General features: G+C 37.2%; 1 protein-coding gene and 1 non-coding gene across 7 annotated transcripts in view; both read right to left on the reverse strand.

The window, feature by feature from the left end:
• The window catches only part of SPIRE1 (spire type actin nucleation factor 1), a 174345-nt gene that overhangs the window by 43085 nt on the left and 106188 nt on the right, over nt 1-25072 (reverse strand). For all 6 annotated transcript variants that reach the window (XM_037508869.2, XM_054694224.1, XM_037508868.2 and 3 more), the window contains 2 exons: nt 18612-18689; nt 13996-14160 (listed from right to left, as the gene is read on the reverse strand). In XM_037508869.2, the coding sequence (XP_037364766.1) occupies nt 13996-14160; nt 18612-18689 (243 nt within the window). The remainder of the gene's footprint in view (nt 1-13995; nt 14161-18611; nt 18690-25072) is intronic.
• On the reverse strand, nt 956-1062 carry LOC119243897 (U6 spliceosomal RNA). Its single transcript, XR_005124882.1, has one exon. It is a non-coding gene; the product is annotated as a U6 spliceosomal RNA (small nuclear RNA).

The following is a 25072-nucleotide window of genomic DNA, read 5'->3' on the forward strand; positions in this document are numbered from 1 at the left end:
AGTTTTTTGTTGATTTTGATTTTCACTTTCTTATAGTTATTCATTTTCTTGGTCCCTTATTTAAGTTTTCTAGATTCCTGCTATGAGTGAGACCATCCGGTATTTTTCTTTTTCTTTTTGGCTTATTTCGCTGAGCATGATCCCTTCCAGCGCCATCCATGTTGCTGCAAATTGCATGTGTTTATCTTTTTTGAATGCTGAGTAATATTCCATGGTATATATGTACCACATCTTCTTGATCCAGTCATCTATTTTTGGGCATTTGGGTTGTTTCCAAAGCTTAGCTATTGTAAACAGTGCTGCTATAAACATAGGGGTGCAGGTGTTCTTTGGAATTGATGTTTCTGTGTCCTTTGGGTAAATACCTAGGAGTGGAATTGCTGGATCATATGGAAGTTCTATGTTTAGTAGGTCCAGAAATCTCCATACAGCTTTCCACAGTGGTTGGACCAGTTTGCACTCCCACCAACAGTGCAGAAGAGTTCCTTTTTCTCCACACCCTCGCCAACATTTGTTGTTGCTAGTTTTTTTAATATGTGCCATTCTCACTGGTGTAAGATGGTATCTCATGGTAGTTTTGATTTGCATTTCCCTGATGACAAGTGATGTTGAACATTTTTTCATATGCCTGTTGGCCATTTGCATTTCCTCTTCAGAGAAGTTTCTTTTAAGCTCTTCTGCCCATTTTTTGACTGGATTATTTTCTTTGTTGTTGTTGAGTCTCATCAGCTCTTTGCAGATTTTTGTGATCAGTCCTTTATCATTAGTGTTGGGTGCAAAAATGTTCTCCCAGTTGGTGGGGTTTCTCTTTGTTTTTGTTATTGTCTCTTTTGCTGTGCAGAAGCTCTTTAATTTGATGTAGTCCCAGCTGTTTATCTTTGCCTTCACTATCACTGCTTTGGGTGATGTGTCTGTAAAGATGTCTTTGATGTGCAAATCACGTAGTGTTTCGCCTAAAAATATGGAACGCTTCACGAATTTGCGTGTCATCCTTGCGCAGGGGCCATGCTAATCTTCTCTGTATCGTTCCAATTTTAGTATATGTGCTGCCGAAGCAAACACTATTATTATTATTTTTAATGATCCTCTAATTTTTTCTACCAGTAGTACATATGTGAACACAGATATTATTTAAAATATTTGGGCTGATTTTGCAATGTAAATTGTTTCTTTAAATGTTTAAAATGTGGAGAAATTTATGAAATTAAGAGAATAAAATATATAAAATGGTATTAATGTATAAACTGGATATAGAAAAAAAGTACAGAATGAATTTTATTGAATGCTACTTATATTTATTTATTTAATTTTATTTTTATATTCCCCGTACAATTGCAACCCCCTCATTTTAACCCTGATACCTCCTTTCCCTGCCCCTTCTCCCCCCATAGTGTGTCTCTGGTTCATAGTTGTTTGTTGATTTTGATTTTTTCTTTCTTATAGTTATTCTTTTTCCCGGTCCCTTATTTAGGTTTTCTAGATTCCTGCTATGAGTTAGACCATCCGGTATCCTTGCCCACTGCACCCCTTAGCATTGTATTTCGGTGCATCTGCCTGTTCTGCTCCCCACTCTGTCTCTGGTAAATCCTCTCACCCACTGCATCTCTGGCCTGTACCCCAGCTCTTGTATGCATAAATAAATAAATTTTTTTTAAAAGGTCTTTAAAAAAAGAAAAATATTTCTGAAATAAGCCAGGAGAGATCTGCTGCACCATGTTGGTAGCTCCCTGGCCGGGGATCAAACTTGTGCTGCAGTGACTGCGGACAGCTTCATAAGTTGCGTCTTAACCCCTTGCACCACCAGGGAGGTCCTCCATTATTTTTCTTATTGAAAGTTGAATTTTGGGGCCTCCCCTGGTGGCGCAGCAGTTGAGTGCTGGGCTGCAAAGCTGCACGCAGCCTCTGCAGTGCCGGTTCGATCCCCGCCCCCTGGGTGAGGGTCCCACATGGCGCGCAGACCTCTCCTGCCGCCCACTGCTCCCCTCAGCAGTGTATTTCATCACTCTGCCTGTTCTGTTCCCAGCTCTGGCTCTGGTGAATTCTCTCACCCTTCCGTGCTTCTGACTGTACCCAGTGCTTGTATAAATAAATAAATAAATCTTAAAAAAAAAAATTAGACTATTTAAAAAAAAAAAGAAGAAAGTTGAATTTTGATCTGTTCATTGATTGAGTTTCTCATAGCATTCATTTGCTTTTCTTAGTGTTCCTGTATATCTCTGAACCATTTTCTGGGTTTTCTTTGTATTGTGCTAATTCTTTGATTTTCTTAATTAGGGCAATTTTGAATGTATATCTGATATGATAAAATGCTCTTTCATGTCTTTGTGGTTGGGTTCTGGAGATTTATTTTTCCCTCTGTGCTGTATGGTTCCCCTGAGAACTTGCTTGGCCATTTGTACTTTTCTTTCTCCCCTCTGTTTGCTTTGGGTTTGTTCTGCTGTATTTGGGGCTTTTGTCATGTGTAGATCCTCTTCTACTTTTCTGGAAGTTTACTGGGTGGTGAGCACAGCAGCTTGGGCTTTGTGGATGCTGCTGGGTTCTGGATGCCAGGGAGGCTGGCCCTGGGTAGGCATTGGCTGAGGGTGTTTGTGGCTGGGAAGCTCACCCCAAATCTCTTCAGGGATGGGTTCCAGTAAGTGGGGTGGTACCAGATATATGATGTATATGATGTTTTGAAGGCAAAATTGCCTGAGGTAAATATATAATATCTTTTTGGTTAAATCTTATTCATTCTTCAAATTGTATCCCAAGAATAACTTTTCACTGGAGTCTTCCTTAACATGCCCAGAAAGAGCTGGCTGCTCCTTCTATATTTTATACCTTCCCTGTCACTCATCATATATTGGCTCCCCAACTAGAGTGTGAGACTATGACCATACATTTATCTTCATATCACTAATACTTGGCAAAACCTCAAAAAGAGGTCTTAATAAATAAAATTAAATCCTTATGGAGATATAGCTATTCGGGAAATTTTGTTTAGCAGTTTAATTTTAATATAACTACACTTGTAGCTACAATATGACCCAACAATTATATCATGGACATTTATCCCAGAAAAATGAAAACTTAGGTGTACACATAAATCTGTATACAAGTTTTCACAGCAGCTTTATTCATAATCGCCTCAAATTGGAAACAACCCATGGGTGAATGGTTAAACAAAGTATGCGATATCCATACCATACTGTAGAATATTATTCAGCAATAAAGGGAGTAAATGACTAATACACATAATAACTTAAATGGCTTTCAAGGAATGAGTGTTAAGTGAAAAAAAAAGAAATCTCAAAAAGTTACATTCTGTTCCACTCCATTTTTATAAAGTGATTGGAATGAAAAAATTAAGGACATGTATGCCAGGTCAGTGGTTAGGGAAACGGAAGTGGGACAGGAGGATGGATGCAGTCTTAAAGGGATTGTACATAGGAACCTCATGGTAGAGGTAGTTTGCAATGAATCTATAAATGTTATGAAATTTCACAGAACATATACACACACAGAGGAGTTTAAGGTTATTATTTGGCAGATAGTGGAAAGACATGAAAAGTTTCCACTACCATGAATAGGTATCAGAAGCATTAATCTAACAGCAGTATAAAATAGTGGGAGACTGTAATAAAGACAAAAAGGGACAGAAACAAAATATATTACAGAAAGAATTAAGAATACTCAGCAAGTGGAAAATTATAAACCATTGTTAAAAGAAATAGAAGACGACACAAAGAAATAGAAAGATATTCCCTGCTCATGGATTGGAAGAATTAACATTATCAAAATGGCCATCTTACCAAATGCAATTTACAGATTCAATGCAATTCCAATAAAAATCTCAATGGCATTCTTCAAAGAAATAGAACAAATATTGATGAAATTGATATGGAATCACAAAAAAACCTCCAATAGCCAAAGCTTTCCTGACCAAAAACAGAAAGAATATAGATATTACACTCCCATGTTTCAAACTATACCACAAAATCAAATAGTTAAAAGAGTATGGTAATGGAACAAAACCAGGCACACAGACCAATGGAATCAAACTGAAAACCAAGATATAAAGTCATACATATAAGGTCAACTGATGTGTGACAAAGGGGCAAACAATGTGCAATGGAACATTGAAAAGTGTCTTCAATAAATGGTGTTGGGAAAACTAGAGCATTACATGTAAAAGAATTAAATTAGATTACTACCTCACATCACACACAAAAACCAACTCAAAATGGATAAAAGACTTGAATGTAAGAACTGAAACTGTAAAATACATAGAAGAAAACATAGGCATACATCTCAAAAACATCTTTGAGGATTCATCTCCAAAATAAAGGAAATGAAGGAAAAGATAATCAGCTGGGACTACATCAAACCATAAAGCTTTTGTACAGCAAAAAAGACAATTACCAAAACAAAGACATACCCTACAGATTCAGAGAAAATATTTGCACTTTACACAACCAATGAAGGACTGATATCAAAGATCTACGAAGAGCTTACACAACCCAACAAAAAGCAAGCAACCCAGTCAAACAATGGGCAGAAGAACTAAAAAGATACATCTCCAAAGAAGAAATGCAAATGGCCAACAGGTATATCAATAACAGGCACTTATAATTAGGGAAATGCCAATCAAAACCACAATGAGATACCACCTCACACCAGTGAGACTAGCCCATATTAAAAAAACTGGCAACAACAAATGCTGGTGAGGATGTGGAGAAAAAGGAACCCTCTTACACTGCTGGTGGGCATACACACTGGTCCAACAACTATGGAAAGCTGTGTGGAAGTTCATCAAATTAGTAAAAATGGAGCTACCACATGACCAAGAAATTTCACTCCTAGGAATCTACCCAAAGGACACAAAAACATTTATTTGAAAGGAAATTTGTATGCTTATGTTTACTATAGCACTATTTACAATAACTAAGATATGGAAACAACCTAAATGCCAAAAAACAAGATCACTGGATCAAGAAGATGTGGTATATACACACAATGGACTACTATTCAGCTATCAAAAAAGATAAACACATGCCATTCCCAGCAACATGGGTGAAACTAGAAGGGATTATACTCAGTGAAATAAGTCAGAAGGAAAAAGGAAAGTATAAGGTGGTTACACTTATGGGGGAAAAAAGGGAATCAGTAAAAGGGTTAAAAAAAGAGACACAAGGGCCTCCCAGCGACGCAAGGGGTTGAGATGCAGCCTATGGATTTGTCCGCAGTCTCTGCAGCACAAGTTCGATCCCCTGGCCTGCCAGGGAGCAACCCACATGGCAAAGCAGACCTCTCCTGGCTCGCCCACTGCTCCCCTCAGCAGTGTATTTCAGTCAGTCTGTCTGTTCTGTTCCCCACTCTGTCTCTGGTGAATCCTCTCACCTCCCACACCTCTGGCCTGTACCCCAGCTCTTGTATGCATAAATAAATAAATCTTAAAAAAAGAGACAAAAGACTTGCAGGCAAACTATAGATTTGAGGCATGCAGCAGGGGAGGGAGAGGAGAGCATGTCAAAATAGGAGAGGGAGGAGTACAAGGGACTATGGTGACAGTTCACAGTTGAGGTGGTGATAGGAGATTTATGGGGATTACACACGAGTAGAGAAATCAACTATTGTGCAAATATAAACAACAATGTAAGAAAATAAATAAATAAATACCTAGCAAGTGACTGAATATAAAAGGCAAGAAAACAGGAGGGAAAAAAAGGTGTTTATATCTTTATAAAAAAATGACGTCAACAGTGTTCTTCTCTGTGTTTTGTGATTACAGATTTCTATTTTCTTTTTATTTGTATTGATACAATTTTTAAAATTGTGACTACTTTTACAATTAAGAAAAATTTATTTTCCAAAAAAATGTGAAGTAAATCATTTTATTGACTGTAAAGCATTGATTAGCCTTTTAAAGAAAACAAGAAAGGAATGATTTCAAACTGATACTAAAAGATTTTAGACCTGGTAAGTTGAGGAATAATGATCTCATTGGAAGACAGAAAGAGGACCAAACTCTGGACCACAGGCTACTCAGAAAAGTCTTGGATATATTTGGCATGAGGACTTCTGACAAAGAAACTCAAGAGACAGTTTGAAATATACAAAATACTCAATGTATTTTGAGTATAAATAAAGACACAGACAATTTAGAACTGAAGTCACAGTGATTATTCTGAAGTAAAGGTGACAACTAAATCTATGAGTTTCTATGAGTTTCTAAAGGAGTAAATGTATGTCTTGAAAATCCAATGTATGTCTTGAAAATCCAAATGTATGTCTTGAAAATCCAAATGTATGTCTTGAAAATCCAAATGTATGTCTTGAAAATCCAAAATGTATGTCTAGGAAAATCCAAATCTTGAGAAATATTTGTGAGTAAATCATGAAAAAAGGCAAAGAAAGTAGGCAGTGATTATCCTGAGGTTACTCAAGACAGAAAGGTATGAGCAGAAAGAAACAGTAAGTATAAGCAGAGTCTTCTCCTTCTTTTCAGCCTTCTTTCAGGGTGTAATCCTATTAAAGCCCATTCCTGGTTTCCTGTTCTCTATTTTTGCTTTTCCAATAGTCTTTTCCAAATTAAGTCTTATTACCAAAAACAAAAACGAAACACAACTTTTGTTAACCCCATGTGCTCTCCAGATGCTATTCTTTTTTATTTTTGGTAAATATATATATTTTTTATTTTATATATATATTTTACATCATTTTTCACTTTGCACAATGTATGCATTTTCATCTTGGTTATATTCCCCATACAATTCCCACCCCCCTTATTTTGACCCTAATCTCTCCTCCCTTCCCCACCCCCCTGTAGTGTGTCTTTGGTTTATAGTTGCTTATTGATTTTGATTTTTACTTTATTATAATAAGTCTTTTTCCTGGTCCCTTATTTAGGTTTTCTAAATTCTTGCTATAAGTGAGACCAAGGAGCAAAGAATATGCAATGGAGCAAAGAAAGTTTTTTCAATAAATGGTGCTAGGAAAACTGGGTTGCTACATGCCAAATAATGAAGCTTTACTACTACCTAACACCATGCACAAAAACCAATTCAAAATGGATTAAAGAACAAGTCATAAGACCTGAAAATAAAATACATAGAAGGAAATATAGGCAAAACACTGCATGACATATGCCTCAGCAACACCTTTAAAGACTCATCCAATCTATTGGATGTTGATCTATTCTTGATCTCCTTATGAAAACTCTAAAGAGAAAAAGACAAAGACGGACACTACATTATGATCAAGGGGACAATACACCAGGAAGAAATAATTCTCATCAACATATACTCACCAAATGAAGGAGCACCAAAATATATTAGACAATTATTATCAGCTCTGAAAACAGACATCAAATAAAATGCATATATAGTGGGAGACTTCAATACCCCACTCTCACCAATGGACAGATCAACGAGACAAAAAATAAATAAAGACACTGGAGCCCTAAATAAAGACAGAGAACTCATGGACTTAATAGACATCTATAGGACACTGCACCTCAAAAAATCCGCACACAAGCGCACACAGATCATTCTCCAGAATTGATCACATACTGGGCCAAAAGACAAACATCAACAGATACATGAAGATCAAAATCATTCCAACTATCTTCTCTGATCATAAAGGCATCAAACTAGAAATAAATCATGAAAAGAAAACAAAGAACCCTCCCACTTCATGGAGATTGAAATCCATACTACTGGAAGACCACTGGACTAATGAGGAGATCAAAGAAGAAATTAAAAAATACTTTGAGCTGAGGAGGACACCACTTTCTAGAATGTATTGGATGCAGCAAAAGCAGTATCAAGAGGAAAATATATAGCAATACAGGCTCACATCAAGAAACAAGAAAGAACTCAAAGAAACAATCTAATCTCACATCTCAAAGAGCTAGAAAAAGAGCAACAAAAAACCCTAAAGCCAGTAGAAGAAAGGAAATAATAAAAATCAAAGCAGAAATAAATGAATTGGAAACTAAAAAAATCCAAAAGATCAATGAAACCAAAAGTTGGTTTTTCAAAAAAATAAACAAAATAGACAAACTTCTAGCCAGACTCACTAAGAAAAAATGGGAGAAAACACAAATAAATAGGATTATAAATGAAAGAGGAGAAATCACAACAGACTCAGTAGAAATAAAAAAAAAATCAGAGATTACTATGAACATATTCAACAATCTGGAAGAGATGGACAAATTCCTAGAACAATATAATCATCCAAAGCTGGACAAAGAAGAAACAGAACGCAAACAGACCAATTACAAGCAGTGAAACTGAGGCAGTCATCAAAGCACTCCTCAAAAACTAAAGCCCAGGTCCAGATGGCTTCATAATGAATTCTACCAAATGTTCAGTAGGAATTAGTGCATATTCTACACAAACTCTTTCAAAAAATTGGAAAAGGGGCCTCCCCGGTGGCGCAGAGGTTGAGTGCTGGGCTGAGAAGCTGCCCGCAGCCTCTGAAGCGCTGGTTCGATCCCCAGCCTCCGGGCGAGGGTCCCACATGGTGCACAGATCTCTCCTGCCGCCCGCTGCTCCCCTCAGCAGTGTACTTCGTCTGTCTGCCTGTTCTGCTCCCTGCTCTGGCTCTGGTGAATTCTCTCACCGCCCGCACTTCTGAGTGTACCCAGTGCTTGTATAAATAAATAAATAAATCTTAAAAAAAAAAATTGAAAAATTAGGAATACTACCAAATTCATTCTAGGAAGCCAATATTACACTAATCCCAAAACCAAAGATAGCACATAAAAAAGAAAATTAGATGCCAATCTCCCTAATGAACTCTGATGCAAAAATACTTAACAAAATCTTTGCCAGCAGACTCCAACAATGCATCAAAGGGATAATACACCACGATCAAGTGGGATTCACCCCAGGGGCACAAGGATGGTTCAACATACGAAAATCAATCAATGAAATCCAACACAAGGGCCTCCCCTGGTGGCGCAGCGGTTGAGCACTGGGCTGCAAAGCTGCCTGCAGCCTCTGCAGCGCCAGTTCGATCCCTGGCTGCCGGCGAGGGTCCCACATGGCGCGCAGACCTCTCCTGCCATGCCCGCTGCTCCCCTCAGCAGTGTATTTCATCACTCTGCCTGTTCTGCTCCCCACTCTGGCTCTGGTGAATTCTCTCACCCTCCCGTGCTTCCGACTGTACCCCAGTGCTTGTATAAATAAATAAATAAATAAATAAATAAATAAATAAATAATAAATCTTTAAAAAAAAAAAAAAAGGAAATCCAACACAGCAACAAAAAGAAAAATAAAAACCATATGATCATATCAATAGATGCTAAAAAAGCTTTTGACAAAGTACAACATCCATTAATGATGAAGGCCCTTAAAATTCCCGGGATAGAAGGAACATACCTTAACATGACAAAAGCCATATATCACAAACCCACTGCCAATATCATTCTTAATGGCGAAAAGCTGAAGGCCTTTCCTTTGAGATCAGGATAGAGAACCCTAAAATCAACACACAAAAGTAAGTAGCCTTCCTATACACAATCAATCAGTCTGAAGAAGAAGAAATCAAGAAAAACATCCCTTTTATGATTGAAACAAAAAAAAAATCAAATACTTGGGAATAAACCTAACAAAAGAGGTGAAGGGCCTATACAAAGAAAATTATAAAACACTGTTAAAAGAAATAGAAGACAAAAAGAAATGGAAAGACATCCCCTGCTCATGGATTGGAAGAATTAACATTATTAAAATGTCCATCCTACCAAAAGCAACATACAGATTCAATGCCATTCCAATAAAAATCTCAATGACAGTCTTTAAAGAAATAGAACAAATACTGATGAAATTCAAATGGAATCACGAACAGCCAAAGCCCTACTGATGAAAACAAAGGAGAAAGGAGGTATCACATTTCCAAACTTCAAGCTATACCACAAAGCCATAATAATTAAAACAGCTTGGTATTGGAACACAGACACACAGACCAATGGAACCAAATAGAAAGCCCAGAAATAAAACCACACTTATATGGACAACTGATCTTTGACAAAGGAGCAAAGAATATGCAATGGAACATGGACAGTTTGTTCAATAAATGGTTCTGGGAAAACTGCACCACCACATGCAAAAAAATGAAACTAAACCACTACCTGTCACCATACACAAAAATCAACTCAAAATGGATAAAAGTACTGGACATAAGACCATAAAATATATAGAAGAAAATATAGGCAAAACACTACAAGACATACATTGTAATAACATCTTTAAAGACTCATCATCCAAAGCAAAGGAAGTCAAAGAAAAGATAAACACCTGGGATTACATCAAACTGAAAAGCAAAAGAGACATTAACCAAAAAAAAAAAAAAAAAAAAAAAAAAAAAAGCAAAAGAGACATTAACCAAAACAGAGAGACACCCCACTGATTGGGAAAAAATTTTTGCACTCCATTCAACTAATAAGAGACTGATCACAAAGATATACAATGAACTCACATGACTCAACAAAAACAAAATAAGCAATCCAGTCAAGAAATGGGCAGAAGAATTTAAAAGACATTTCTCCAAAGAGGAAATGCAAATGGCCAACAGGCATATGAAACAATGTTCAACTTCCCTTATAATCAGGGAAATGCAAACCAAACCACATTGAGATACCACCTTACACTAGTAAGAATGGCACATATCAAAAAAAATAAGCAACAAGAAATGTTGGTGAGATCTGCCTGTTCTGTTCCCCGCTCTGGCTCTGGTGAATTCTCTCACCACCCCCGCCCCCCACGCTTCTAACTGTACCCAGTGCTTGTATAAATAAATCTTTAAAAAAAGAAAAAGAAATGTTGGTGAGGATGTGGTGAAAAAGAAACTCTCCTACTTGTTGGTGGGAGTGCAAACTGGTCCAACCACTATGGAAAGCTGTCTAAAGGTTCCTCAATCGACTAAAAATGGAGCTACCATATCACCCAGCAATTCCACTACTAGGGATCTACCCAAAGGACACAAAAACATTGATTCAAAAGACCACCTGTACCCCTATGTTTATTGCAGCACTATTGACAATAGGTAAAGCCTGGAAACAACCCAAATGTCCAAAAACAGATGACTGGATCAGGAAGATGTGGTATATACACAATGAAATATTATTCAGCAATCGAAAAAGATAAACTCATGCCATTTTCAGCAACATGGATGGAGCTAGAAGGAATTATGCTCAGTGAAATAAGCCAGAAGGAAAAAGAAAAATATCAGATGGTTTCACTTATAGCAGGAATACAAAGAAACCAAAGAAGACATCAGTGTGAAAAAATAACAACAGTACAAAACACAACAAAGCAAAACCAGACAATTATAAATCAGGGACATAGTGCAGGGGAGGAGGAGAGAGAGGGATCAGAGGGAGGGAGGGAATGAGGGAGGGAGGGAGGGAGGGAGGAGAACAGGGGATTGAGGTGATGGTGCATAGGTGCATTGGTGAAGGAAACTCTATGGGGACTACACCTGAGGGGGTGGATGGGAAGCAAATATTGTTTAAAAATTAACAATGATTTAAAAAAATAAAAAAATTAATTTGTGAAAAAAAAAAAAAACACCTGGAAAAAAAACCTCTAAGGAGACACATATATATTCTGGATGTGTCTATTTCCTCACTTTCCACCCTACAAACTACTATCATATTGCTAAATCTGTTAAATCCCAGTGTGCTTAACTTACCTCACCTCCAAGCAGCATTCCACTTTCCTAAAATACACTTCCTATTTGCAGCCATCACTCCACTCTAATTTCTTTGTTTTCTCTCTGGTTTATCTTTCTAAGTCTTTATCACCTTCCTCTGTTCTCACCTCTTAAATAATGAGGGTCCTCAGTCTATCTCCCAAGTTGTTCTCTTCTCTGACCCTCTGCACCATCCCAAAAATACTGAGTATATGAGATGGTCTGAAATCACCTTGCCAGCTTCACTCCTTACAACTTCCTACATTCCAGTCTGCATTTGAATTATGGTGAATTTTTATTGTTGTTGTCTTCCTATGTCAAACTGCATTATATCTTGATCTCTGAACATGTTTTTGAGCACATGACCCATTCTACTTGCTCATCATATTGTAAACATGCCTATCTAGTTATCAGTGGCTCCCACCACAGTGTAAGCTTTGTGAGAACCAAAGTCAGTAGTATTATGTCCTTTTTCCAAGTCCAAAATAGTGCCTGGCACATGATAACTGCTCAATAAATATTTCTTAAATTAAAATAAAATTAAGGCATAAAAACAACTGGTATATATTTAAAATGTATAAATGTACTGGTAACCAAAGGAATGTAGATTTAAAAAATGAAAGAGTATTTTCTCCCATCCAAAATTGATTAACCCTAAATGATACTCACATCAGGCAAGAATGTGAAGAAAGGGGCAAACTATTATACTGTGAACAGTAATGACCACAACTGGCAATATGTATATTGCATGCTCTAAATGTTCTGGGGTCAGGCAGAATGAGACTAAAATTGAGACTTTGCCTTACAACTAGTTTTCTGAACTTGGAAGTTACTGAGCTTCTCTAAACTTCAGTTTTCACATCTATAAAGTAAATCAGATTTACTGAAAAGTAGATCAACATGTACTTAGCTGGAATACTGTAGTGTATTAAAAATCAATTAACAAGCAGCTCAAACAGCTACTTAAATTTACTTACTGTAAAATCAAGTGATGTGTTTCATAACAATCTTCTACAAGATAACTGATAAAACTGTCTCAAAAACACGACTGTAATTAATTTCTTCTACAATTATTTATTAATCCCAGTATTTAGCATATGTGTTAGGCATATGTTCTAGTCAAAGGGATATAATCATGAAATAGCTAAGTCTCTATATTCCCATGGGAGACAGATGGTAAATCTGACAACACACTGACACTGAAATATATGGAGAGAAAAGTCTTCTCTTCATTACTGGGAGTTTATGGGGTAGGGTATTTGAGCAAAACCCTGATGAATGAAGGGGAAAGTTAAGTAGATGTGTGTAAAGAGAGAGCTTCAGGAAGAAGGAGAGTAAAGGCTTAGCTGCAGGAGCAAGGGAGGATGATGGCGGAGAGTTGATGGTGGTTGAGGAGAAGCAATCAACCAGTGAGAACAGCAGAACTTGCTATCTGAGAGGTAGACTGCAACAGAATTGTGTGACCTTTTCTGGCAAAGGTTAAAGTGTGGAGTTTATCCTGAGGGTGATGGAAAGCAGTGGAATATTCTGAGTAGGTCAATGATATCATCATACCTTTACTTTAATGGTTTACTCTGGCTTGGAGACAAATAGGCTAAAAAGGAGCAAGAATGAAAGCAGGAAGGCCATGCAATGTGACAGTCTAAATGACTGATGACGGTGACTTGGAATAAAGAGCCTCTGAAGTGTGTATGTAGCAGACTAAGGACATGATTCAAAGGTAGAGCTGTCTGGACATGGCTTTTCAGAACCTAACTCCAGGAATTCATTGTAGCTAATTCAAAAAGATTTGTACATAGCAATACACAAAATAATTGGTTATAAGTTGATTAGTTTAATAAACTCTACTCTATCCCTAAGTTAGAGAATATATAGTCATTTAGAAATCATGATGATATACATCTGAGGAAGTGTGATCCTATACCTCTTGAATCACAGATCTTGTAGTAAACGTACATTACTTCAATTAAAAACAAAAGAAATCATTATGTTGAATATATAAAGACACAGAAAAATGTTCACAATATGTTAAGTGTAAAGAACCAGATATACAACAAAGTATTCAACATTAACCCATTTTGTCAAAAAAAAAAAAAACTGTATAGAAAGTAAACTGAAAAGTATACCCCAGAATGTTAGCAAAATTTCTCTCTGGTTCGTGGAATTATGTATTTGTTAACTTTTCTTCTTTGAGTCTACTGTACTTTCCAAATTTTTTATAGTGACCATGTACTACTGTCATGAGAAGAAAATTTTCAACAAATAAGATTAGTAAAGAATAACCATTTTAGTCCACTAATAGTTTTCTTTGTTACTCACCATCACTTTCCGCAAAGTGTATCTTTTGCAGCGAATGTCATCCATTAGCATCTCATAAGGGGTGAGCTGATATTCAATGGGCAAAGGGTTATACTGCCGTTCCTGGACCTTCTTAAGTTTTACTCCATTTCGTAAATCCCTCATCACCTGTACCCAGAATCGAGCCTGAGAGAACAAAGAGTGTAGAGACGTCAGTGAATAAATTTATTAGTTTTATCTAAATAATTATACTTTGCTCACTGAAGAGTAGACTTCCCACACCTTGTCTTGGAGTTGGGTTATATGGCTGCTTTGCCACTGGAATAGTAGTTAATATAACATGAATAAAGTCTTAAAAAACAAATATAAATGGCCTTGAAATTCTCACTACCATGAGAACATCAGGCCTGGACCAGAAGGATGTCCATTTCTATGACTACCCAGGAGAACAATAACACAAATGTAGACTGGAATTAACGACTCATCTGTGGACCGATGAGCTAAGTAAATGTTCTTATTTTATTCTACTGTAATTTTGTTGTGATTAGTTATGCAGCATTATTGTCACCATAGCTAGCTGATATAACTACCTAATAGCTATTTGACACCCAGCAAATTGTTTCCCTTTCTGAAACCTCGATTCCTCCTCAATAAAAGAAAATGGTACTTCATAACTTGTTAAGAAGATCAGAGCCAATGTATCATGTCTTGAAAGCTGAGTTCTGGAGATCTGTTCTCTCAATGTATTATATTATTTCTCTGAGGACTCATGTGACCATTTTGTTTTTTCTTTTCTCCATTATTTGCTTTGGGGTGCTGATGCTGTAGGTGGGCCTCCTGCTATGTATGGCTCCTCACCCTCACTGGTCCAGGAGCTCACTGTTTGAAGTGGGTGGCTGGTGGGGTCTCATGGGATATTGCAGGACCTGACACTCTAGTACCTCCACCAGTGGGGATCCAGGTGCTCACCCTCCTTAGGGCAATCAGCTGTCCGAACTTGGACTTCTAGTCTTTAGAATGGTGGGGTTCAGTGGCGCACTGCAGGACCTTGCATGGCCTTTTCTTTTTGAGAAATTCAACCACATATTTCATATAGAAAATTCTTACAAAATACATCAGTTGATTTTATAATAAATATATTTAAGTATCTGAGCCACTTAATAATTTTAACACACTACAATATTTCATTAAATATCATTAACCCTGAAACTAAAAAATGAAGAAACACTCTGAGAATTATCCTACTCCATGAGAAATGGTAACATAAGGACAATGGGAATATCAGAGGTGGAAGAGAGAAAAATGGAACAGAAAACATATTTAAAGAAATAACAGAGCAAAACTTCTTGAACCTATGTTTAGACAGGACTAAGTATATAAATCCAGAAAAAATACTTTAAAGTATCAAAGAATACTTTAATATTTTGCAAGAATACTTGCAAAGCTCTCCTTTAGATATGAAGGAGAAATAAAGGCTTTCTCAAAGAGAAACTGAAGGAGTCTGCAAAAACTAGACCACTTCTCAAAGAAAAATTAAAAGATGCTCTCACATCTAAACCAAAGAAAGGAACATACAAAAAGAAATGAAAAAGGGCAAAAAGGCAGCAGCAGACATTCATAAATCAATAATCAATCCAAACATGAAGGGATAAAACTGGCCAGTTAAAGGAGTACATAGTGAAAAACTGAAACCTGTTTCACTAAGATCTGGTACAAGACAAGGATGTCCACTCTCAGCTCTACTATTCAATATAGTATTGGAAATCTTTGCTAGAGCAACCAGACCAAAAAAATTCAGAGAGAACTAAAACTATCATTATCATTTGCAGACAACATAATATAGAGAGAACCCACAGAAAAATTAATTGAAACAATTACCCAGTTTAGCAAAGTGGTACAGTGTAAAAATCAGTGTACAAAAATCAGTTTCCGTCCTATATACAAAAAATAAATATTCATATTTTTATAATTCTTAGCATTTTGCTATTAAAGATGTTCTAATATAATATCAGTAATTTAGATTTCTCTCTTGGGATTGTTTTGTCCCAATTTCTCTAATTCTCTTACTCATTCCTTTAAGATCCAGTGCAAATGTGCCTTCATCTTTTTAAAGTGCAATCTCTTCTCTTGACCTCCTCAGGCTTTAAGAAATCTTGACAGTTGAGGGGCCTCTCTGGTGTTGCAAGGGGTTAAGCACAGCACTATGAAGCTATCAGCAGCCTCTGCAGCATGAGTTCGATCCCCGGCCGACCAGGGAGCAATCCACATGGCACAGCACACTTCTCCTTACTCGCCGGCTGCTCCTCTCAGCAGTGTATTGTGGTCAATCTGCCTGTTCTGTTCTCCATTCTCTCTCTCTGGTGAATCCTCTCACCCTCCGCATCTCTGACCTCTACCCCAGCTCTTGTATGCATAAATAAAAAAATCTCTCAAAAAAAAGAAAAGAAATTTAAAAATTTACTAGCCAACATGAAATGCATACCTAGAACGACACTATCAGAGAACTCTCCTATACAGAAGAAACTTGATAATATTATTCTAAAATGTCAAATAATACAACTTATTGTTTTAGTTTTATTCTTAAATGTACCAATTAATGTCACTCCAAATAGTTCTTTTTTTGATATCATAATTATAAAATTCCATTTCCATCTTGTCTTTTTTCTTTTCTTCTGTGGGTCTGAATAGATGAATACATTTTATAAAATTAGGAACATACTTTATGTAATTACAGCTTGATTTTCTTTTTTTATTGTTATTGGATTTTATTTTATTATTTATTATTTTTAATTATTCTATATATTTTTACATCATTTTTCACTTTTGTACAATGTATGCATTCACTCCAAATATTTCTTTTTTTTTTTTAAAGGGTAGCTTCTTTTTTTTTTTAAGATTTATTTTATTTATACAAGAACTAGGGTACAGGCCAGATGCGTGGGAGGGTGAGAGGATTCACCAGAGACAGAATGGGGAACAGAGCAGGCAGACTGACGAAATACACTGCTGAGGGGAGCAGTGGGCAAGACAGGAGAGGTCTGCTGACATGTGGGTTGCTCCGAGGCCGGCGGGGATCAAACTGGCACTGCAGAGGCAGTGGACAGCTTCACAGCGCTGCGTTCATCCGCCTGTGCCACGAGGGAGGCCCCTCACTCCAAATATTTCAATGAAGGTATATAACTACTGAGAATATTGCTGACAGGAAACACCCAAATGACCATCAACAGAAGAAAACTACTGGATAAAATGTCAGAAGAATTATACTGAGTGAAAAAAATCAAGGAAAAAAAACAGTATATATTATATGGTTATATAGCTAAAATTCTACAATCTGCAAACTAATCTATAATGAAAGAAAGTAGATAACAAGTTGCCTGGAAACTAGGGAGGAGAGATGCAGGAAGCAGGACTTCAAAGGGGTATAAGAAAATTTTGGAAGATGATGGGTAGGTTCATTTTCACTGTAGTGATAAATATGTTTGTGTGTATGTACTTATCAGAACTTATTGATGCATTTTAAATATGGGTAGCTTACTATACCAATGATACCTTAATAAAGTTATTAGAAAGGAATATGGCAAACAATTAAAATCTACAATGTTCAAAAATGACTTGTACTTGTTCAAGTCCCCAAATCTGCATCTACTCCTACTCCTTTATTTAATGAGGTCATTATTTATTCAGTATCCTTAATCTGAAAAGTGAGAATTCTAAAATGTGCCTTCCCAGTGATATCTGAATATATCTCTAACACTTCATGGCATTCACTATCCTGTCCCCAAGACTGTCACCTTACCTCATCCTAAGTCATAAAATAAGGACATAGAATCTTGGTGTCACTAGGATCTAGTACCATGCCAGAAAAAGATTCAAAGTGTGTCATGTGGGGCCTCTCTGGTGGTGCAAGGTGTTAAGTCTTAGCACTATGAAGCTATCAGCAGCCACTGCAGCATAAGTTCCATCCTCAGCCAGGGAGCTAACCCACATGGCAAAGCAGACCTCTCCTGTCTCTCCTGCTGCTCCCCTCAGCAGTGTACTTCAGTGGATCCACCTTTTTCTGCTCCCCACTCTGTCCCTGGTGAATCCTCTCACCACCCCCCAGCTCCACACCTCTGGCCTGCACTCCAGCTCTCATATGCAGAAATCAATAAAATAAATCTGAAAAAAAAAAAAAAAAAAAAAAAAACAAAAACAAAAACAAAAAACCAAACCCCAACTAAGTACATCATGTGAATACACTACAATTATCCATTCTTTGTGAAGGCAGATATCCCATATTATTCATTTTACATTCAGTGAACAGTAACTGTTCACTGAATAAATGAATGTACTACACTATATTTTCCACACATTATCATGAAATAGAGCTTGAACTTTGACTTACAAGGGTATTAAGGTTTTAATTAAGGAATTAATATAACTAGAAAGATCTATATTTTGAAACACCAAAATCCCCAGAGATATTGGAGCAGTTCTAATCAGTTTTTTAAAATGGAAAAATACGTATTTCTTCAAATTTAAGACTTTGTACTCAAGTTCACGTAATAGTAATTCACATCACAGTCCTTAATAACCAGCATTTTAAAAAACACACTATTTCTTCAACTCTGAATAGAGGGAATATCCAGTTATCTTACCCAGTCAGCATTTTTCAGTTCCTCCAGGTCTGTGGGCGATTCATCACCCTTTTCCATTTCTTGAATCTTCTTAAGATTCTACCAAATAAAATAAAAACACTTAAGAATTAAAATTTCATTAGTAAAAGATATGCAGAAGTGCTACTAAAGTACAGATTTTACTCCTCTGTAATTTTCTTTCCATCAATGGTAAACTAAAATAGAAACAGTCCTACACAGGAATAAACTGATATTGCTCACTCTAATTTTCTTTTGGGCCTTGTGGTTAAATTCTTCAGTTACAAATTAACATACAGCTTTTAAGCTGTATTAACATTTCTTTTTCTTGCAATTCACATATCTAATCTATGATTAAATCTCATATTACTTCCTCCTTTATTATTATTATTATTATTTACTTAAGTCCACTGCAAATCCCTTAATCCAAAAAAAAAACCCAAAACTATTTTGCCTGGACTTCTGGACGGTAAGTGAATTAATCAGGCTTTTTATGCCACTGGCTTCTGTGGCTATCACTGCAGCCTTGATTGTGTTGATTGTGGATACCTGGAGCATGCATGTGGGCATACGTAAATGCGCATACCTGAGCCTAGCCAGGAATATAAGGGCAGCATCACTTGGAGGGTGGCTATGAGAGAAAGAGCTTCATGACCACAGAGAGGCGAAACCATGAGAGAATACCAGAGAGAGCCCAGAGATTAAATGTAAAGATTTGTGGGGGACTGGGAGGCTTAGTTGCATGTAGCTTCCCTGCCTGGTCTGCTTGTGTGCCTGGATCCCTGAGAGAGCATTAAGGGCTGCAAAATCCACTGATGGCCCTGGGACTCTCCTTTATCCATCTGTCCGAATCCATAGTGATTCTGCCCTGTGCCTGCTGGCACAACTACTTCTGAGTGATCTCTCCTTGAACACTCCCCTGTCCTCATCCCCATGCCTGGTCTCTTACACTGTGGACTTCAGTTTTTCCTTCAGATGTCAACAGAATCACCAATTCTTCAGTGAAAACTTCCCTTCCTCCTTGATTAAGCCAAATCTTCCTACTGTACAATTTTATAGTACTATATTCTTTTCCTCCATAGCTCTTATCAGTACTGTAATTTTATATTTATTTGTGCCTTCCCTCTAACGTATGAGGCAGAATTCTATTCTCAGAAGCTAATACAAACACTGACTTTTAGATGTTCCATATTTAAAATGTCTATTATTTATTTTCATTTGCTGTATGTATATATTGCAAAATGGTTACGGTAATAAATTACAGCCTCCATTCACCAAACATACCTGTTTTGTGTGTATAAAGAATATTTACAGTGTTAGCAACTGTCAAGTGTACAATACGGTATTGTTAATTGTAGTCAAAATGCTGTACATCAGATCTCCAGAACTTATTTCTCTTATAACTGGAAGTCTGTACCCTTTTAAATTGTTTTAATTAGCATTTGCAATTTTAAGAAAACACTGATAAGCAAAATATGTTCACATATTAATTACAAATTTACTATGCCATTCTACTCACAATAATTCACCCTGATATATTTACATTTTACTGAGCCTATCATTGCATTTTGATTAAGTTTAAATACATTGTATGAAACCTATCTTATTTTATATGAAAATAAGCTTAGTATGGAACATTTCTAAACTTTGTTTTTAGCTTCTCAAATCTCAGATTAACCATCTGCAAAATGAGAATAACACTATCTGCTTTTTTTTAACTTAGTAATGTATAAGAATATTAATGTAGAAGAATAAAATTACTTTGAACCTTGAAGAGAATGTGATATAAAATAATGTATTATTTTGCTCCCAAGAAAGAAACTGGGGAAGGAAGGGGGAATATTTTTGGTTGTTTCAGAATGTGTTTCCATAATTATTTTAAAAAGAAAATTAAGGCTTGAGACTCTCTAAGAAATCACTTGCCCCTCACAAGGCGGATCTTGTCTGGGTTACCCTCCTTGGGTAAGGACAAAGAAAAATATTACTATTTACCTTGCGATGTTGTTAAGATTTACAAAATAATCACTTAAACATAGCAGAGTCAGGCACTTACAGTCTTTGGGGAAAACTGAGTCCTAAACTACACATTTAAGGATGCCCTAATATCCAGTGTCCCAGACTGGTCCCTATTCCTCATCCAGAGCCTTGCTCTTTTCCTGGCCCTACTCGGCTGTGGGAGAGTGCTAGGGAAGTGATAATGGAAACTAATAGGCAATGATCTACTGGTCATTTAATCTGAACATCCCACATTACAGGGGACCTGAGGCTCACAGAAGCTAGCTAACATGAGGGGTATGATGGAGAAGGAGTGAAGGAAGTGGCACCAAGTCTCAGAGATGAGAGAAGATGCATGGAAGGAGTACTTAACATCTTCTAAATGAGTATTTATGAACTAACATTACACAAGGAAAAAAATAGGTTTCATGACTTGTAACTGGGCTTTGCAGATAATGAGTACCTAATATCTGGTGTCACATGTCAAAATATGAGCAACAACATTATTTCTAAATTAGGACTGTGAGTTTTCTATCTTGAAAGATACACCAGATGTATTGATATACACAGATTTCTGATATTCACAATCCTAATTTTATCTAGGGATTATTAGTTATCTGTTTTAAAAATCTCCGAGGACTCTCCGACCAACAGGAAGGAGGAAAAAACTAAAACAACCAACAAGAACAAACTATGCAGGACTGAGAGTGGAAAGGAACTATTTCAGCCACCATACCCCATGAACTGGAGCTGTGGAGAACCCTGCAGGTTCGCCAAGGAGGTGAGTGAATGGCTCCAGGGACCATGAGAGAAAAACAAAGACTCCCAGAGACCTACACACAGTCCCAGGCCAGCCGGTAAGCTTGTGCAGAAAAGCAGCGCACTTGAAAAGGATACACGGATCATGGCTGCCCAGGTCCCTGCGCGTGCGAGGCCCCTTCTGTCCTGCAGTCAGAGCCCAGAGGGGTAGCAGGAACCCACCACCAGGGCAGACTGGGCACACAGGGAGTACGTCCCGCATCGCCATTTTAGAACAGGGACATTTCTCCAGTAAAGACTGCCTGAAACCAGCAGAAGGATCCCAGAGGAGCCAGAGGTGAGCTGGGAAGTTTGCCCACACCAGCCCATTCTGGCCTGCAGTCCAAGCCCAGAGGGGAAGCAGGAACCCACGCCCTGGGCAGACCAGGCATGCAGGGGAGCATGTCCCTGCATGGGCATTTTAGAACAGGGACCTTTCTTCAGTAAAGACTGCTTGAAACCAACACATGGTTCCCGGAGGAGCCAACGGGAGCAGAGAAGTTCACCCAAGATGCCGGCCAGTCCCAGCAACACAGCATCCCAATGCATACGGCAAAACAGAAAACAGACAGTAGGGAGTAGAAGAACCACACGCAACCTAGCAACCCCTCAGGAAAAAAGCACACCACAAAAAGAAAGCCATCCCCCAGATTGCAATGACAGTAACTTGGAAGAACTTATGAGCCTTCCAGAATGAGAATTTAAAATTGCCATGATTAAAAAACTGATAGAAGTCCTAAAGGAAAACAATGATAAGGGAAAAATAATCAACGATCAGAAGAAAGAAATTGAGTCCCTAAAGAGGGAAGTAAAAGAAATGCAGGAGATCAAAGAATTAATGGAGGCACTAAAGAACTCTGGGAAAAGCAATGAAAGCAGAATAGAGGAAATGGAAGAACGAATAAGTACTCTCAAAGACACAGAAATGAAAAGAACCAAAACAGAAAAGGAAAGAGAAGTATGAAGGAAAAAGACAGAAGAAAGACTTCGGGAACTATCTGACTCCATGAGGAAAGGAAATATAAGAGTTATAGGAATCCCAGAAGGAGAGGAGAGATATGTGGGAACAGAGAAAATATTGAAGGAAATAATTGAAGAGAACCTCCCAAACGTGAAGAAGGAGCTAAAAATTGATATACAAGAAGAGCACCAAACTTCCACGATGAAAGGAAAAATACAGCAAGACACATAATAGTAAAGCTCCCAAGAATCCAGGACAAGGAAAAAATAATGAAGCTGACAAGAGGGAAGAAACAGATAACATTCAAACGAAAACCAATCAGGCTGATATCAGACTTCTCGGAAGAAACACTACGGGCAAGGAGAGAGTGGGGGGACATAGTCAGTCAACAGACTCCAAGAAAACAGATGCCAACCAAGAATACTCTATCCCGCAAAGCTCTCCTTCCTCTATGAAGAAAGAATAAGGACCTTCCCAGACAAACAGAAACTCTGGAAATTCATTATGACTAAACCCAAACTCCGAAAAATACTACAAGGAGTCCTAAAGCCAGAACCTCAGAGGGACGAACAACAACGAAAGAAGGACAAAAAAAAAAGTTATTAAAAGATTAAATAAATAAAATCAAAGGAAAGACAAACACAATGGCAAATACAGATGCTAACATATCAATATTAACTCTAAATGTAAATGGACTAAACTCTTCAATAAAAAGACACAGAGTCGCAGGTTGGATTAAGAAACAAAACCCAACCTTTTGCTGTCTCCAGGAAACACATTTAGCTACGAAAGATAAAAATAGACTCAAAGTTAAAGGATGGAAAACAATCCTACAAGCAAATGGACTAAAAAAGAAAGCAGAACAGCTATACTTACATCAGATCAAACAGATTTCAAACTCAAAAAGATAAAAAGAGACCCCAATGGTCACTACATTATGATCAAGGGGACAATACACATACGTAGTGGGAGACTTCAACACACCACGATCAACAATGGATAGATCAACGAGACAAAAAATAAGTAAAGACACTAAATCTCTAAATAAGGATCTAGAGCGCTTGGGCTTAACAGACATCTATAGAACACTAAACCCCCAAAAAAACGGCATACACATTTTTCTCAAGCGCACACAGATCATTCTCCAGGATCAATCACATACTGGGACACAAGACAAACATCAACAGATACCCCAAGATTGAAATCATACCAACCATCTTTTCTGACCATGAAGGCATCAAGCTAGAAACCAAAAAAGAAGGCAAAGAACTCTCCTACCTCATGGAGATTGGAAACTGCACGACTGGAAGACCACTGGACTAATGAGGAGATCAAAGAAGAAATAAAAAAAATTCTTTGAATTAACTGACAAGGAGAACACCAATTTCCTAAATGTATGGGATGCAGCAAAAGCAGTAATAAGAGGAAAATATATAGCAATAGAGGCTCACATCAAGAAACAAGAAAGAACTCAAAGAAATAACCTAATATCGAAGGTCAAAGATCTAGAAAAGAACAACAACAAAAAAAAAAACCCCAAAACCAGTAGAAGAAAAGAAATAATAAAAACCAAAGCAGAAATAAATGAAATTGAAACTAAAATAGACAAACCCCTAGCCAGGCTCACAAAGGAAAAACGGGAGAAAGCACAAATAAACAGGATCACAAATGAAAGAGGAGAAATCAGAACGGACACAGCAGAAATCAAAAGAATAATCACTAACTACTATGAACAGTTATATGGAAACAAGTTCAACAATCTAGAGGAGATGGACAAATTCCTACAACTCTACAATGACCCAAAGCTAGATAAAGAAGAAATAGAACACCTAAACAGACCAATTACAAGCAGCGAAATTGAAATGGTAATCAAAAACCTCCCCAAAAACAAAAGCCCAGGACCTGATGGATTTACAAATGAATTCTACCAAACATTCAGAGACGAATTAGTGCCTATCCTTCACAAACTCTTCCAAAAAATTGAGAAGGAAGGGATAATACCTAACTTGTTCTATGAAGCCAACATTACACTAATACCAAAACCAAACAAGGACAACACAAAAAAGGAAAACTACAGGCCAATCTCCCTAATGAACACTGATGCAAAAATCCTCAATAAAATTTTAGCTACCAGAATCCAACAATGTATCCATAAGATAATTCACCACGACCAAATAGGATTCATGCCAGGGACACAAGGATGGTTCAACATCTGAAAATCAATCAACGTTATCCAACACATCAACAAAAAGAAATATAAAAACCATATGATAATATCAATAGATGCTGAGAACGCTTTCGACAAAGCGCAACACCCACTCATGATAAAAGCCCTTGAAATTCTTGGGATATAAGGAACATACCTGAATATCATAAAGGCCATATATGACAAGCCAACAGCCAGTATCATTCTCAATGGTGAAAAGCTGAAAGCATTTCCATTAAGATCTGGAACAAGACAAGGATGTCCACTCTCACCACTGCTTTTCAGTATAATACTGGAAGTCCTAGCCAGAGCAATAAGACAAGAGAAAGACATACAAGGAATCCAAATAGGAAAAGAAGAAGTCAGACTATCACTATTTGCAGATGATATGATAATAAACATAGAGAACCCCAAAAACTCCACAGAAAAACTAATTATGGTCAACTAATTCATCAATCAGTTCAGTAAAGTGGCAGGATACAAAATCAACACGCAAAAGTCAGT

Source organism: Talpa occidentalis, unplaced genomic scaffold, assembly GCF_014898055.3.
Source record: "Talpa occidentalis isolate TD23 unplaced genomic scaffold, MPIMG_talOcc4v2.1 talOcc4.13, whole genome shotgun sequence".
NCBI classification, from domain to species: Eukaryota; Metazoa; Chordata; class Mammalia; order Eulipotyphla; family Talpidae; genus Talpa; species Talpa occidentalis.